Source organism: Bombyx mori, chromosome 11 (genome assembly GCF_030269925.1).
Source record: "Bombyx mori chromosome 11, ASM3026992v2".
NCBI classification, from domain to species: Eukaryota; Metazoa; Arthropoda; class Insecta; order Lepidoptera; family Bombycidae; genus Bombyx; species Bombyx mori.
Window position 1 is genome coordinate 5,849,453 of NC_085117.1, and position 14,201 is coordinate 5,863,653.

At 39.3% G+C, this 14,201-nt stretch overlaps 1 protein-coding gene across 2 annotated transcripts in view; it reads right to left on the reverse strand.

Moving 5' to 3' along the window:
* The window catches only part of LOC101739353 (low-density lipoprotein receptor-related protein 2), a 215,512-nt gene that overhangs the window by 19,035 nt on the left and 182,276 nt on the right, over window positions 1-14,201 (reverse strand). For both annotated transcript variants that reach the window (XM_038014036.2, XM_038014035.2), the window contains 7 exons: window positions 7,088-7,190; window positions 6,153-6,319; window positions 5,142-5,396; window positions 3,965-4,141; window positions 2,923-3,149; window positions 2,072-2,341; window positions 11-1,616 (listed from right to left, as the gene is read on the reverse strand). In XM_038014036.2, coding sequence (XP_037869964.1) covers window positions 11-1,616; window positions 2,072-2,341; window positions 2,923-3,149; window positions 3,965-4,141; window positions 5,142-5,396; window positions 6,153-6,319; window positions 7,088-7,190 — 2,805 coding nt within the window. The remainder of the gene's footprint in view (window positions 1-10; window positions 1,617-2,071; window positions 2,342-2,922; window positions 3,150-3,964; window positions 4,142-5,141; window positions 5,397-6,152; window positions 6,320-7,087; window positions 7,191-14,201) is intronic.

Consider the following 14,201-nt stretch of genomic DNA (forward strand, 5'->3'; position numbering starts at 1 on the left):
AGCTACTTACTGGTGCAGTTTTGTTCTTCATCGCTGTTGTCGAGGCAGTCGTCGTCGCCATCGCAGACCCAACTCTTCGGAATGCACCGCTGGTTGTTACACGTGAAATCCCAGGACTGCGGACACGCCTGCACCGGAGGCTCCGAGTTCGGATCAGATTCACAGGTCTGACCGTCCGCCGCCAACTTTTCACCGTACGGACAACCGCATTTGACCGTCAAAAACTCTGTATTGTTTCTAGGTATAGCGAAACATAGTTTCTGGCAGTTTCCGTTATTTCTCGCACAAGGTTGCATCGGGTCTATCTTCTGGATTTTTTCACTGTAAACTTTAACGCCATATAGCCTGTTTGTTTGCGGCTCCCTTACCATGATGTCTTCCTGTTCACCAGTCAACTTGTGTAACCTCACGATTGCGTCAAGTCTCCAGTCGGTGATGTACATGAATTCTTTATGGATAACAATCGAGAATGGATGCCTGATCAATCGTGAACTGACAGTCTTGACGTCAGTTCCGTCCAGCTTGGAATGCTGTACGTGATCCAATAGCGCGTCGCACCAGTACAGTCGATCCGTGTCGAAGTCTATGGACAGTCCATTTGGCCAGCCGAGGGTTACATTCTCGAAGACTAGAAGACCAGTACCGTCTGTATTAGATCTACTGATGTTGGCAGGACGATCCCACTCCGAGAAGAAAATGAACCCTTTGTTAGGGTGGACGACGATTGCTCTTGGTCTTTTCAGATCTTTCAATAATGTTCTTTTATAAGCAATATTCCTTGTTGATAGTACATTTAAAGTTCCTTTTCTGGAGTCAATGTAATACAAGTTTTTGGAAGCCCAGTCCACCGCCAGTCCTTCGACCCCTTCGTTTTGCGATGCTAACACGATTTCCCTGGTAGTTCCATTCCTGTGAACTCTGTAAATGACATCCTGTAACACGTCAGAGTAGTAGATGTGTTCGTCCCTCGCGTCGAAATCCAAACCGACGAATCTCGCTCTCCTGGACACAACTGGCAGTATGGCGTCACTGAAACCTTCTATCACAGGATTCAATACCTTTCCTTTGATAAATCTTTGTTGAGAATACATAAGGAATTCGTTAACGATGTCACAGTTGCGCAGATCAGTCTCGAGCCTGTATCCGATGTTGCAAGCGCATCTGTATCCTAATCCTCCATTTTGAAGCGCAGTGACTATACACATCTGCGAACACCCCCCGTTGTTGGTTCCGCAAGGGTTGTTGACCGAGGTTTGTTTTAGAGAATGTATCACAGTGATAGCTTTGGGGTCCCTGATGTCTTTCATTTTGTATATGGCTTGAATACTGGACGCCCCGCCGTACTTATTGACGGAGCTTATACCCTGTTTGGTGCTGTCCGACCAGTACACTCTGTCTTCGAAGAGTGCCAGTCTAGACGGACTGGGCACCTGTTGACCTCTGAGGACGAGGAACCTGTGGTTTCCGTCGTAGTCGACGGTCTCGATGTAGTCCAGTAGCGAGTCGCACCAGAACACCCTGCGTGCGATTATATCCACTGCTATTCCTGACGCTTTGTACGCAGCTTCGGAAACAATGGCCTTCATGTGAGTGCCGTCCATGTTTGCTCGTATTATCTAAAATCAATCTAAAGTGTTATGCTACTTATTTACATTTAGAATTAATTTTATAACTTAGATATTTGTGACAAAAATTGTAAATGAAGATAGTATAACAGATTTATGGCGATCCAGTGACTAACGACATGGCGCAGTGAAACTGTATGCGGAGTGTAATAAATTGATGCGGAAATTCTTCTCGGCGTTAATCATCGGACCGAAAATTATCTAATGCCACAAGCTTTGATTTGTATTAAAATACTTTTTAGTTAAAAAAATTGACAATTGACTACATAGGTATGATTAAACAGCACACACCTCAGTGTAGTTGTTTATTGGCACTAGTTTATGAAGGGATTCTGTGCAATAACTATATTCATGTAAGAAAGACAACCAAAAGTTAAATGTATGAAACTGCAAGTAAAAACGATTACTTGAGCCTAGATAATAACATTTATGGACATCATACTAACCTGACTGCTATCAGCAACGAACATGAGTCCCAAAGTAGGATCGAGTGCTAGATCGGCCGGGCTGGTGAGGTTGGACCCGAGCACCACGGCGTGCCAGCGGCCGTCCAGCTCGAACACGTCGACCTTCTGTCCGAGCGAGTCGGCCACGTAAAGCTTGTCGCCCACCCAGTCCACAGCCAGCGCTACCGGCGCCCACGACCCCGCCACGGAGATCTCTGCGTCGCCGAACCTACCCAGCCCTGCCGGAGCGCTTAGTTGTTGAGAGTGGATCTGAAATAACAAGAAATTTCTAACGTCATTCGAAATTTGTAGATAGGTAACTTGTTTGCTTGGTTATAAAAAAAATCCAAAATTAGGATTTCACAAACATAGTGTTACGCCGGTAAGAGTAACGCCATCTATCGCCGAATAGTCGAACGAATATCGAAGGACCTAGTAGCACCTAGAACGCTCGAGAAATAGAAGGCCATCTATTGCCAGATAGCGGAAACTACTACTAAAGATGTGTGGAATATTCTCAATAATTCTAGGGATGAGGTATCATCGGCTATAAAAGCGTTGCAGGGATGGCACGCAGACAGTCAGTAATCGGAACTACTCGAAGCGAAACGGCGAACGGATCACCTGAAGCGAATCGGAAGAAGCGAATTGAGAGTTTTAAAGTGTTTGTGAAGTGTTTTAAGTGTTCTAAGTGTTGAATACAGTTTTTAGTTGTACTTTGATGAAATTTTATTTATCCCGAATCCCAGCGCGTAACAATAGTAATAAAGCTAAATAAAATTAAATGTCTACGTTATTTGGTTCTGATAGTTGAAAGCTTAGGATTGGCATAAGAAAACAGGGACACAAACCTTTCTAGTTTTTAGATCGGACCAGAATAGCAAGTTCCTGCGGTAGTGGTAGTCGAGTCCAGCAGCGGCGGTGGCGTTGGCGAGTGTCTGCGGCGCGCGGCCGTGAAGGTCCATACGCAGCACGGCGCCCGCGTGCGCCAGCACCAGCCAAGGCGAAGCAGCCACGCCCGCCGAGCACCGCTTGCCGTCCACCAACGAGTACCCCGGAGCACACTGGCACTTGTATGCTGCAACCAGCCCACATTCACGATCATTAACGAGATTAGACAATTTGATACGAAAATTTGCTAAAATGTCTATATTATTACTAAGCATAGGCAGACAACTATTTTAAAACCCCTTAGAAAAAGACAGACCGATCCAAGGGGCCAATCATCTCCTAAATTCAATTTAATACCTCTGTGGGTAAGAGCGCGAGGGCATTATTCACGCGCATGAGATTGAGTGAGATATGTATTAGGATATATTAACTTCTCTGTCTCTCTATTTCTCTCTTATAGTTGACTCATATATTATTGCTTAGATGGGTGGACGAGCTTTCACAGCCCACCTGGTGTTAAGTGGGTACTGGAGCCCATAGATATCTACAACGTAAATGCGCCACCCACAAATCTTATGTCGTACTGTTAACATTTAAATTTAACCTATCTTTCCGTTGTTTGTAAAATTGCTGTAACATGTCATAGTGTGTTATAAGAGATTGATTGCTGTACATGCCTGTAACTGGCTTACATACCAGTACTTAATTTTATACTTGTTAATTTTAAGCTTGAATGTTTTGTGTGTATTGCTGTTGGTGTGTCTAAATAAAATAAACTCAAGGCCAATATTTTTATTTATCTATTTATTGCCTAAGCAGCTCATCAAGCTCACAGCAATTACATCTCGAATGAGATGAGTTACAAAAACACCAACACTCAGATTTTCTAGAAAAGTCAGACATTGATTCTTGCCAAAGAAGCGAATGAATCCCTTTACATTGGTTTTCCTGGAAAACGCTCTGTACACGACGAGGACTTGTAAATATGGATCAATAACTCACATCCTAAAGTATTGACACAAAGCTGGTGACAGTAGCCCCACTCCTTGCATTCGTCGCGGTCCACACAGGTCCTGTTGTCTGCGGACAGCATTAGTCCCGCCGCGCAAGAACACGCACCCCCCGCTAACGACGCCACGCATTTGTACTCGCATCCCAACGCTGGGCATGATAATATGGCTGTTGGAGAAAAGTTAATTATGAATTAAAGATACTAAGTTAATGTTACGAGGACTCACGAACACCGCCCCTGCTACCTCCCTCCTTGCTCTTCCTCTGGCTACTGATGGCTCTAAGTTAAACATAACAGCAGTACCCAATCCGAGCCAGTTCCTAGCGCTTTTCGATCATCATATTCCAGGTTATAGTCGGGATAATATCTTATATCTTTAAACGAGCAATTCTTGTATATCACTACATAATATAAAGCAAAGTCGCTTTCTCTGTCCCTATATCCCTATGTATGCTTAAATCTTTAAAACTACGCATCGGATTTTGATGCGGTTTTTTAGTAGATAGAGTGATTGAAGAGGAAGGTTTATATGTATAATAACATCCATTAAATAGTGGAGAAATCAAAAATAAATTACAGTACGAAGCGAAGCAAGGGCGAGTCGCTAGTAAATATATATTATAATATATAATCTGAATCTCGGAAACGGCTCCAACGATTTTCATAAAATTTAGTATACAGGGGATTTTGGGGGCGACAAATCGATCTAGGTACGATTTATTTTCAGAAAATGTTGTTTTCTTGGTCTAACCTTAAACCAAACACTCATTGGCTTCGGGTTGCTTAACAACGTCATCTGCTGAAGTAGCTTTATGGTTATTGTGTCTTTAAAGCAGTTAGTTGCTCTCAATTAAGAAAAATAGTATTATTATTCGCCAATAGATGTCGGGAGGAGTCATATTTTTTCTGTTTAAGTTGCGATATTGGACTACCCAAACGCCACATTTTTGTTATTTCTTTCAATAATAAAAATAAGTTTATGTTTAAGTTGATTATCGATAAGTTGATTATTGAAAACACGATTAAGATAATATTTATAAAAAACACAATTTATCCAAAAAAAAACCGAGTAGACCTCGTTCATCCAGGTACTTAATATTACACGGGATGTGCTTGCTAAAAAATAACATTTTCTAAAACTATGAAAATACCAATTGCTTAACTCACAGCATGCGTCTTCTTCATCAGCCTTATCTTCGCAATCCTTCTTTCCGTCACAGAGCTGTGATCTAGCTATACACTTGTGCACTCCCCCTGGGCCTCCCTTGGGACATAGGTACTGATTATCAGGGCAGGCTATGGCAGTGCAGTTGGCTTCGTCGGAACCGTCGGCGCAGTCATTGTAGCCGTCACAGTGATAGTTCGCGGGGATGCAAAGAGCATTGCTGCATCGGAATTGTCCAATGTGACACGGTGGGAAACCTGTAATGTAAATGTTCACGATTGATTTCCACGGTGAAGGAGTAACATCGTGTAATAAAAATCGAACCCGCAAAATTATAATTTACGTAATTACTGGTGGTAGGAGTTCTTGTGAGTCCGCGCGGGTAGGTACCACCACCCTGCCTATTTCTGCAGACCTTAGAACTGATATCTCAAGGTGGATGGCGCATTTACGACGTAGATGTCTATGGGCTCCAGTAACCCCTTAACACCAAGTTGGCTGTGAGCGCGTCCATCCATCTAAGCTATAAAAAAATGTAAACTTTAATTGACCTTACTGTTCTGATTGGTCCTATGAAACCGTAAACCACCCATGTTTAGTGGATTCGGAGTCCATCGACATTCCGACTTGAATGGCGCCGATAAATAATTAATTCAACCATTAAACGTGCTTAATTGAATTAAAATAAACTTGAGTTACAAATAACATAAGAAAGACCAAGCGTATTTAAATAGGTTTTTTGCAAACCAGTAATTTCAGATATAAATTATATTAATATATAGATCTACAGTAGTTTTTACAGATGTTCCGTTATAACTACTGAACCATGCATCCGATTGACTTGAAACATCCATGTAGAAAATACATGTAATTAATGGATAGGCTAATATTTATATGAGTGTTGGACTCCCTAATAATAATGACAATAAATAATAATGTTAATTTTAAATGCCCAGCGAAGCGGGCGAGTACGGCTAGTCATTTATATATGCGTAATGTTTTTTGATACGTACTGCAATGTGCCTCATCAGAATTATCTCCGCAGTCGTCCTTGTGGTCACATTTAGCTGATGCATCGACACATTTGTTGCCAGAAGCGCACCTGAACTGATCGAGGCGACACGCGATGCTCTGCCCCGGACAATCTTGCTCATCTTTACCGGTTCTACAATCTAAATACCTGAGAAGATACCAGTATGTTAGTGGTGAGTTATATTACTATACGCTGACAAGCTGAGTATCTAATTAAATCCAAACATCGCTGAACGCATCGCAATGACGTTACACCGCTCAGGATCTGCCGGCAGTGAGCACTCATCCATTTATTGAGCATTATGTTTCTGGTCTTTTGTTTCTACAACGAGTCTTTGTTTTATCCAGTTAGCCTCTTGGGGAGTATTATGTTCAATCAAAATATGAACATTAGAATTATATTGTAATATGTAATGGTAACACCTAAGTTCTAAGTTCTAAGTTGCTAATTATATAATTTGCGCTTGGCAACCCTCTCTTCCGTTCCAGCCTCATAGCCCCGTGCATGGCAAGTTGTAATTAAAATTATTAAAATTATAACAAACGCAATTATTCATTATACAAGCCTGTATTTTATTTATACATGGCGTCTGAGAAATTGTTTAAGATTACTCCTTATAGGTATTCCTCTCGGTACATTACCACAATTGTGGCAGAATTCATCCTTTCCTAGGCTACAAATCGCCAATTATCAGTTGTGCGTAAAGATCACTAAAGTCCACCACTTAAGATCAAGTGGGCCGCAGGATAATCTATATTTCATATTGACAATTGACATATAACAAATTGAAAATTTTGAACTTCGAACTCTGTGGTAGAACTGTCAATAGATGCATCTATAGGTATATGTCTCCCCCGCCTGTTGAGCTGAGATTTTTGAAATCTATATGAAACTGTAAAAGTCAAAACAACATACCCATCACATTTCTTCTCCTTTGTTACACAAGGTCCTTGTGACGACACCTTCCCCGTGCCCTCCATGCCGCACTGAAAATCATCAGCTTGGCATTTTCGGTACGCTGATGAATAGAAATAGATTTATTTGAACAGTAGTCATAATCAAAAACTATAAACATAATCAAAATTAAACTTTGCATTACGAACATATAATTAATTTTTTTTAAGGGATATAATGACCTGGTAACTAAGACCTTTAAGTCATGTCTTATTTTAATTTATATTCTTAATTTATGAAAAATGATAATGTGGAGTGAAATGAAATGAGATGAGATAACGAACATATAAAAATAATATACCGTAGGTACTATAACCCTGTGGTAAAAATGGTCAGGCAGTATAATGATTGGACTAAGTGTCACGGTGACCTTAATATCTTTGAACCTAGACTCAGGGGATTTGTCAGATGTGTGAAGGATATCCTATTTAACAATGGCTAGTTATCAATATGTGTAATTTTGTTTTCAATAGATAAAGCTCTGTACATTAATATGGATTTGCTGAGTGCACATACCATTTAGATTGCAATCCAGATTAGATCTAGGTACTACTACTTGTACGATTTAGCTAATAATATGTACTGTAATGATTGTAATTTGGTTTGTGCATCAATAAATAAAAAATAAAAAAACAAATTGAAACGATTTTACTCTAGTAGAATAATTCCGACTGTTATCCTTCTTAAAACATAATATTAACTACCATTGATTTCCTATTGTGTGATGAATGATGTGATGCACGCTTGTTTGCTCCCCAAAGGAAAGCCTAAAAGTGCTTATTAAACGTTTTCTTCCACATTGTGTATAACTTATAGCATAGAATAGCCCACCTCATATTTTTCTTCATCATCTTTTAAAAAAAAACTCACCTTACACGTGGGTGTCGTAAAATTTCACTTAAGAATTCATCACAGAATACGCCGCAACGTTCTCAAAACATTATATCCTACTATACTACTATATATGCTACGATGGCCAACCGGTGACTTATTGATGATATTAATAATAATGGAAAGGGTGAATTTTACACACTACTATTCTACCTATTTCTGCCGCGAAACACGATATATGTACGTTCCGGCTCAAAAACAGTCGTTACAAAATATTGAGGCTGCGACCTCATATCTCAAAGCTGCTGCATTTTGCATCTTAATATTTAAAAAAAGCTTCTAGTCTTCCTGCCAAAAGTTTTTTCATCTAGAAAGAGTTTTGTTTATTCAATGGCTTCAAAGAAGCTTTTTATTTACAAGTCCTTACTGTTTTTTTCCTCGAAAACATCGGGGATCTAATTAACGCTTCTACGTAGAGCACGTGTACATTGTCAGCGCAACCACGACAATGAGAAGTGTTCGACTAAGAAGACTGTTTTTTTACAGATTTTGAAACTAAATTATGCTTTGGTATAAATCACCTCAAAGTTTAAGAAAGTGGTTTGAAATGATTAAGGAATCATAGTTAATTTTGTCTTGTAATTGTGAGGGTTTTTGTTGTGCTGTGCTAACTGTTGTATCTTTTAATGTACGTCTCGTACGCACAATAGTTGAGGTTCAAGTCTGAATCTGGAAGGTCAAGTTCAATAGAAATAAATAATGTCTTACTTTTTAATCGAAGTTCATGCAATGCAGCCCAACCCATATCAGTACCTCAGATAAGATTAGAAGTAATCAAGTAGTATCAACTATTTAATAGCCGAACAGCCTATTATCAGATAAGAACGTCTGCTCTAAAAACTTCAGTTTTATTTTTTCGAAATATACCTTTATTATGGAAATATTCAGACAATTCCACACCTTACATTATCTTGCAATCTCCCCGTTGTATACATAATGAAAAGTAAAACCCACAATCTTTTCAGGAAACTTCCTGAGTCGAGATAACGCGGTGCTCATACATATTACGTGTAGGAAATGTGTTGTTCGCGTTTCCTAATGTAAACTGAAGATCCGCGGTGATATCTTTCGATCCGTCTTCATTCTTTTTGTATCTATATAAAGATACTAAATGTGTCCACTGGATTTGCCTTAATTTAATTTGGGTAAAGCTGCTTTTAGACTACGCTATAATAGAAAAGCATATAGCTCATAGCTATAATATAGCAGTCGACAAGCTGAAACGGAGTCACGATCCTCAGTAATGAGGGAGCGATGGAGAAAAAGAATAGCTCATAGCACAACAATATCGCGCACCATACATTGTTATGGACACGTTCACACTGTACTATACTATATATTATTGGCTAAGTACATGCTGTTATACTATATGGCACTATAGTATAGCGTAGTCTGAAAGTAGCTTAAGAACCAGGTAATTTTATTTTGACGACAAATAGCAATATCCATTCGACCGTCCCTAGCTAGGATACCCTTCCAATACCGAAGACATTAGATGAGTACAAGTGTACAATGACAAGTAAAAGACTACAAAATACACTTTTTCGACAAAAACAAATTATAATTCGACGACGACTAGTACCTCACTAAAGGCTTACTAATAAATCAATCAATTATTTAAGCGGAAAAATATGAACATTTAGAATTTTAATTACCTTCTTGTGAGTACATCAAATATCAAAACATTCAATCGACAATATACAAGCCTGTCAAGTACTTCTTGTGGTTGCTAGTGTGATGATAATAACCAAGAAATATATATCGTTTAGAGTCAAATAACACTTTACGTATGTCAACACGGTTAACAATATTTCAGTCATAGTCTCGCCAAAGTTGAAAGCTTCACGCTCTGAATTTACGTGGGTATATCTGTTGTGAGTACGCCCGTCACAAAAAGATGAGAAACCCTATTAATTCTATCTCTGAAAATACTATTACCTACTACCTAACCAAAGTCACACCGTGGTATCATTTAAGTGGGATGAATAAACTGTTTAACTTTGAAACATAATGTATCATCGGGTTCCACAAAACGGAAGTTTGAAATTATTGTTAATAACCCAGGTGATAATTATCACCGATCCCGGTTGTCCCGCCAAAAAAATAATTCCCTGACCGGGGATTCTTGCCGATGCCGCAAATATGGCAAAGGGCACATTCACGGAATCTTTAGGGATGTGCCGATATAACCGGATTAAATCCGACCGGTCGACCCTCGTAAATAATATCAGCGGAATAAATCCACTATTGAATGACCGGACTAGCTTGGACACGAGCGATTTCACTAATACGTATTCGTATGTATATAACAAAATTATGTAGTTTCCTGCGGTTTTCGCGCTACTCACTAGATTGTTCTTTCATATCTTGTTTATTTTAAGCAATTTGGGAATTCTGTACACTACGGCGTGCAATTACAAGCTTCAGGATCTTGGTGAGCTTTTTGTATTCGCCTATTTACAACTAAGTTGGCTTGTTCCAAGTACGTATACTGTTTTATGAACTCATGTCGGATAATACCTCCGCTCTATCTATTTCTGCTTCGATATTATTATGCTGCTTTTGTCGTGATTATTTTTAGTGGAAGAGTGCCGTAAGACGTTGAAGACAGATGTTGCAGGTTGTGATGATGATGTCACGAGGGGACTCGTTTACTGATATGTAAGTTTTTTTGTGCTTAGATAAGTGGACGAGCTCACAGCCCACCTGGTGTTATGTGGTTACTGGAGCCCATAGACATCTATAACTTAAATGCGCCACCCACCTTGAGATATAAGTTCTAAGGTCTCAAGTTTAATTATAACGGCTGCCCAACCCTTCAAACTGAAACGCATTACTGCTTCACAGCAGAAATAGGTAAGGTGGTGGTACCTACCTGTGGGGACTCACAAGCGGTCCTACCACCAGTAAAAAATGTTTCAATGTGTTTCATACTTATCAAACTATCCCGTTAGATTATTTCACGAGTGTGCGCTCATATTTGCACGTCTGTCTAAAGGATTGTTGCCTTCGATCAGCTTTGGACTCCGGTTTCGATGGTCCTTATTCACACCAAGGAAACAGATTCCGTCTTCTAAAAATTATACAAAAGACGCGAAACGAAATGATAAGAATTTTTCATTAATTCTGCTACAAAGATCTCTGAAAGTAGTAATTTTGTTTTCTGCAAAACATTAACAACCACTTAATTTTCACACACAAAATAATTGTATGTAAATGAGGGAGAATAATATTTGAATAACTTCTTGAAAGTTTCGTCTTGCGTATACAGAATGAGACGACGTGAAATATTCAAAGACAACAGATTTACATGGAAACCAGAACATCTCAGATAACGAGAGACCAAACAAAAACGCAATTTCCACACCATTAAAAGTTGCACACTTCTCGGGACTTTCCTCACAGACGCGGGGTTGTTGTATTCAAAAAATATTGAACGTTTCCAGAACTATTTTTAATACACAAATTTTCGAAATTTTAAGGATGGAAGATAATAACAAAATTTTTAAACTAAGGACTAAATAATATTGACCTTACAGTAGACGCCTTTGATCTAAATGTGAAACTGATTTGTTTCGTTCAGATGGTGTCGATATTCCTGAGTCTAATTTTAAGTTGTAATTAGTTAAGTTATAAGCTCAAAATAATCAGGTCCATTTAACAAATGATATCAGAAATTTAGGAGGAAGAAGCAGATTACAAATATAAAAAACCGTTTGTGTTATCTAAGTCGCAGTAGCCCTTTGAAGGCTGTCTTCATTTCACTTAAAACTTATTTTATGTCTTAATCCAGAAGCGTAACTCCATTGCAGAGTGGAGTAACTAATACTGGGATTAAGATTAAAAATGTAGTATACCAGAGCACCGGTTAATACAACAATACAGTAAAACCAACTTTTTGAGCAGTCATAATATAAAAATATTCCCATTAATGAAGGCGTATTAGGAAATAAACATTAATATTAACATAACACTTACATCAAACTTGCTTGTGTGCTTATCTATATATTAATACGTGAAGCAAAAACGGTATCCCTTTTTACGAAAATTGCGCAGACGGAGGAGTATGAAATTTTCCACACTTATAGAGAATAGAGAGAAGAAGTGCACAATGCTAATATTTTTTTAAAATAATGCATAAAAGATACATAAAATCAATAAAGAAAACATCACACACACCACATACCATGTATTTGACGCACACACGCATGCATACTATTTATTGTCAAACTTTTGTTCTTGACGTATGTTGTCAAATTAAGAATAGATTAAATATTGGTTGTCTTTATTAATGTTTTTTTATAGTGTAGCCTTGGCGAAATTTGTGATTGTAGTATGTGTACAAACTTAAAATTCCAATTAATTATAGTCGAATTTCGACTACTGTGGGACCTCTAGTGCTAAATAAAAGCACAAAAGGATTTCAGAAAGCTTTTGTTTGTTTACGATTATTTCAATTTGAGTTAAAACTTGGCAGCACTTTTAACACCAATTTGTGTTGAGATGGGGTAAGTGGAGCACAAGTTCAAAATGCCTTGGAATTTCGGTCGGATACTGAAACTAAGGAGCTCAATTGTTTTGGTTCATTGTTATGTTGAAAATATTTTTGAATCTGCGAATATCCAAAGTATATACGAAATAACTAAACAGTAATATTTGGTCCGAGAACGTATCAAGAATTTGTAGTAGCGATGCGAAGCTCGCTGTGAGACTTGGCCGCCATTAGTACAGTAGAGCTTTAGTTGGCATGGTAACAAAGATTCTCCAACGTTGCATATTGCCCTCTGACTACAAGTCGTCATTACTTTATATCGTGAACATCGATAGCAGAAGTTTTTCTACAGTCGGCATCACTGCGCCATTTTGAGAAGGCGGCACGACATGAGAACCCTCTCATCGTAGCCGCTGGAAACTACATACCCGACCCAGTAGACCGAATGGTAAACCGTCGACGTCGCCCAAAGCACGTCATTACGGATCCTCCTGATCCATTAACGGTGCTTTTAAGCACCACAAGCACCGGTCACCGTCCTCGTCGAACCCGTCGCTTGCGACGAAGGGCTCGACGAGCGAACTAACCCATAGACACAGCCCACTGAGTTTCTCGCCGGATCTTCTCAGTGGGTCGCGTTTCCGATCCGGTGGTAGATTTTGCGAAGCACTGCTCTGGCTAGGGTCAGTGTTAGCAACTCTCCGGTTGAGCCCCGCGAGCTCACCTACAAACGTTAGAGCGAAGCTGAAATAGCCTGTCAAGGCTATCAGCATAGGTAAGAGAGAAAAAAAAGAGGTTTTTTTTGAAGACTTATACAAGTCGCGTGTATCGGTCGCCATCAAGGGAGACAAATAAAGCAAATGAGAAACGACACTAGAGGGTCATTAAACACAGCTCTGAGACGGATCCGACGCGACCATGCACAGTCAGAATGTTATGCGTCGTGCTAAAACTGACTTTAGAAATCAACGAACGCTAACTGTGACTTAGTAACGTGCAGATCTAAACGTCTGTAACAATGAAATTAAATAAGCACGAGATGAAATCGCAAAACTATATTTTCGTGTGACTGGGGGATATAGAAGACCTAAGAAAATATAGCTTAATAACTTTAAGCTTCAATGAAAATTACAGTTATAAAAACTAAAAAAGTTTAAATTCAGATTTGACTCCGAACTTTTCTTATTTGAACTTAAAGTTGCATTCGCGCAAACTTTAAATTCTTAAAGATGGAGCTTGTTAAAAAAGGTCGTTACCAAAAGCGAATCAATCCCGGTCCCCATCGACCTGAACCATATTAAAAGTTCGCGAATAGCTTACACTCCCCGAAAGCTCTGGAAGTTTAAAGCTACAGGGAATCGCTTAACTAATACCGATCTTACATGTGATGTGACTTTGAAACTTTTCTTATTCCAATCGTTGGGTTTGTGGCGGGTAGCTATCATACAACGCAAGATAATTGACAGATGCCTGAATCTCGCTTACGACATTTTCAAGAAAAGCTTGCATATATACAAGTTCCGAACAACAACATACGGACCGTCGGTCTACCGAGCAAATATCACCCTCTCGGTGGAAGATCTTCCCTTCCGTCGTTAAGCCTCCTAAACTGGTGACCCCGACGTGATTTGAACACGCAATCTTCTACCCGCCACAGGTTTAAATGCTAACAGAGCAGGTGAGGTTACGGTC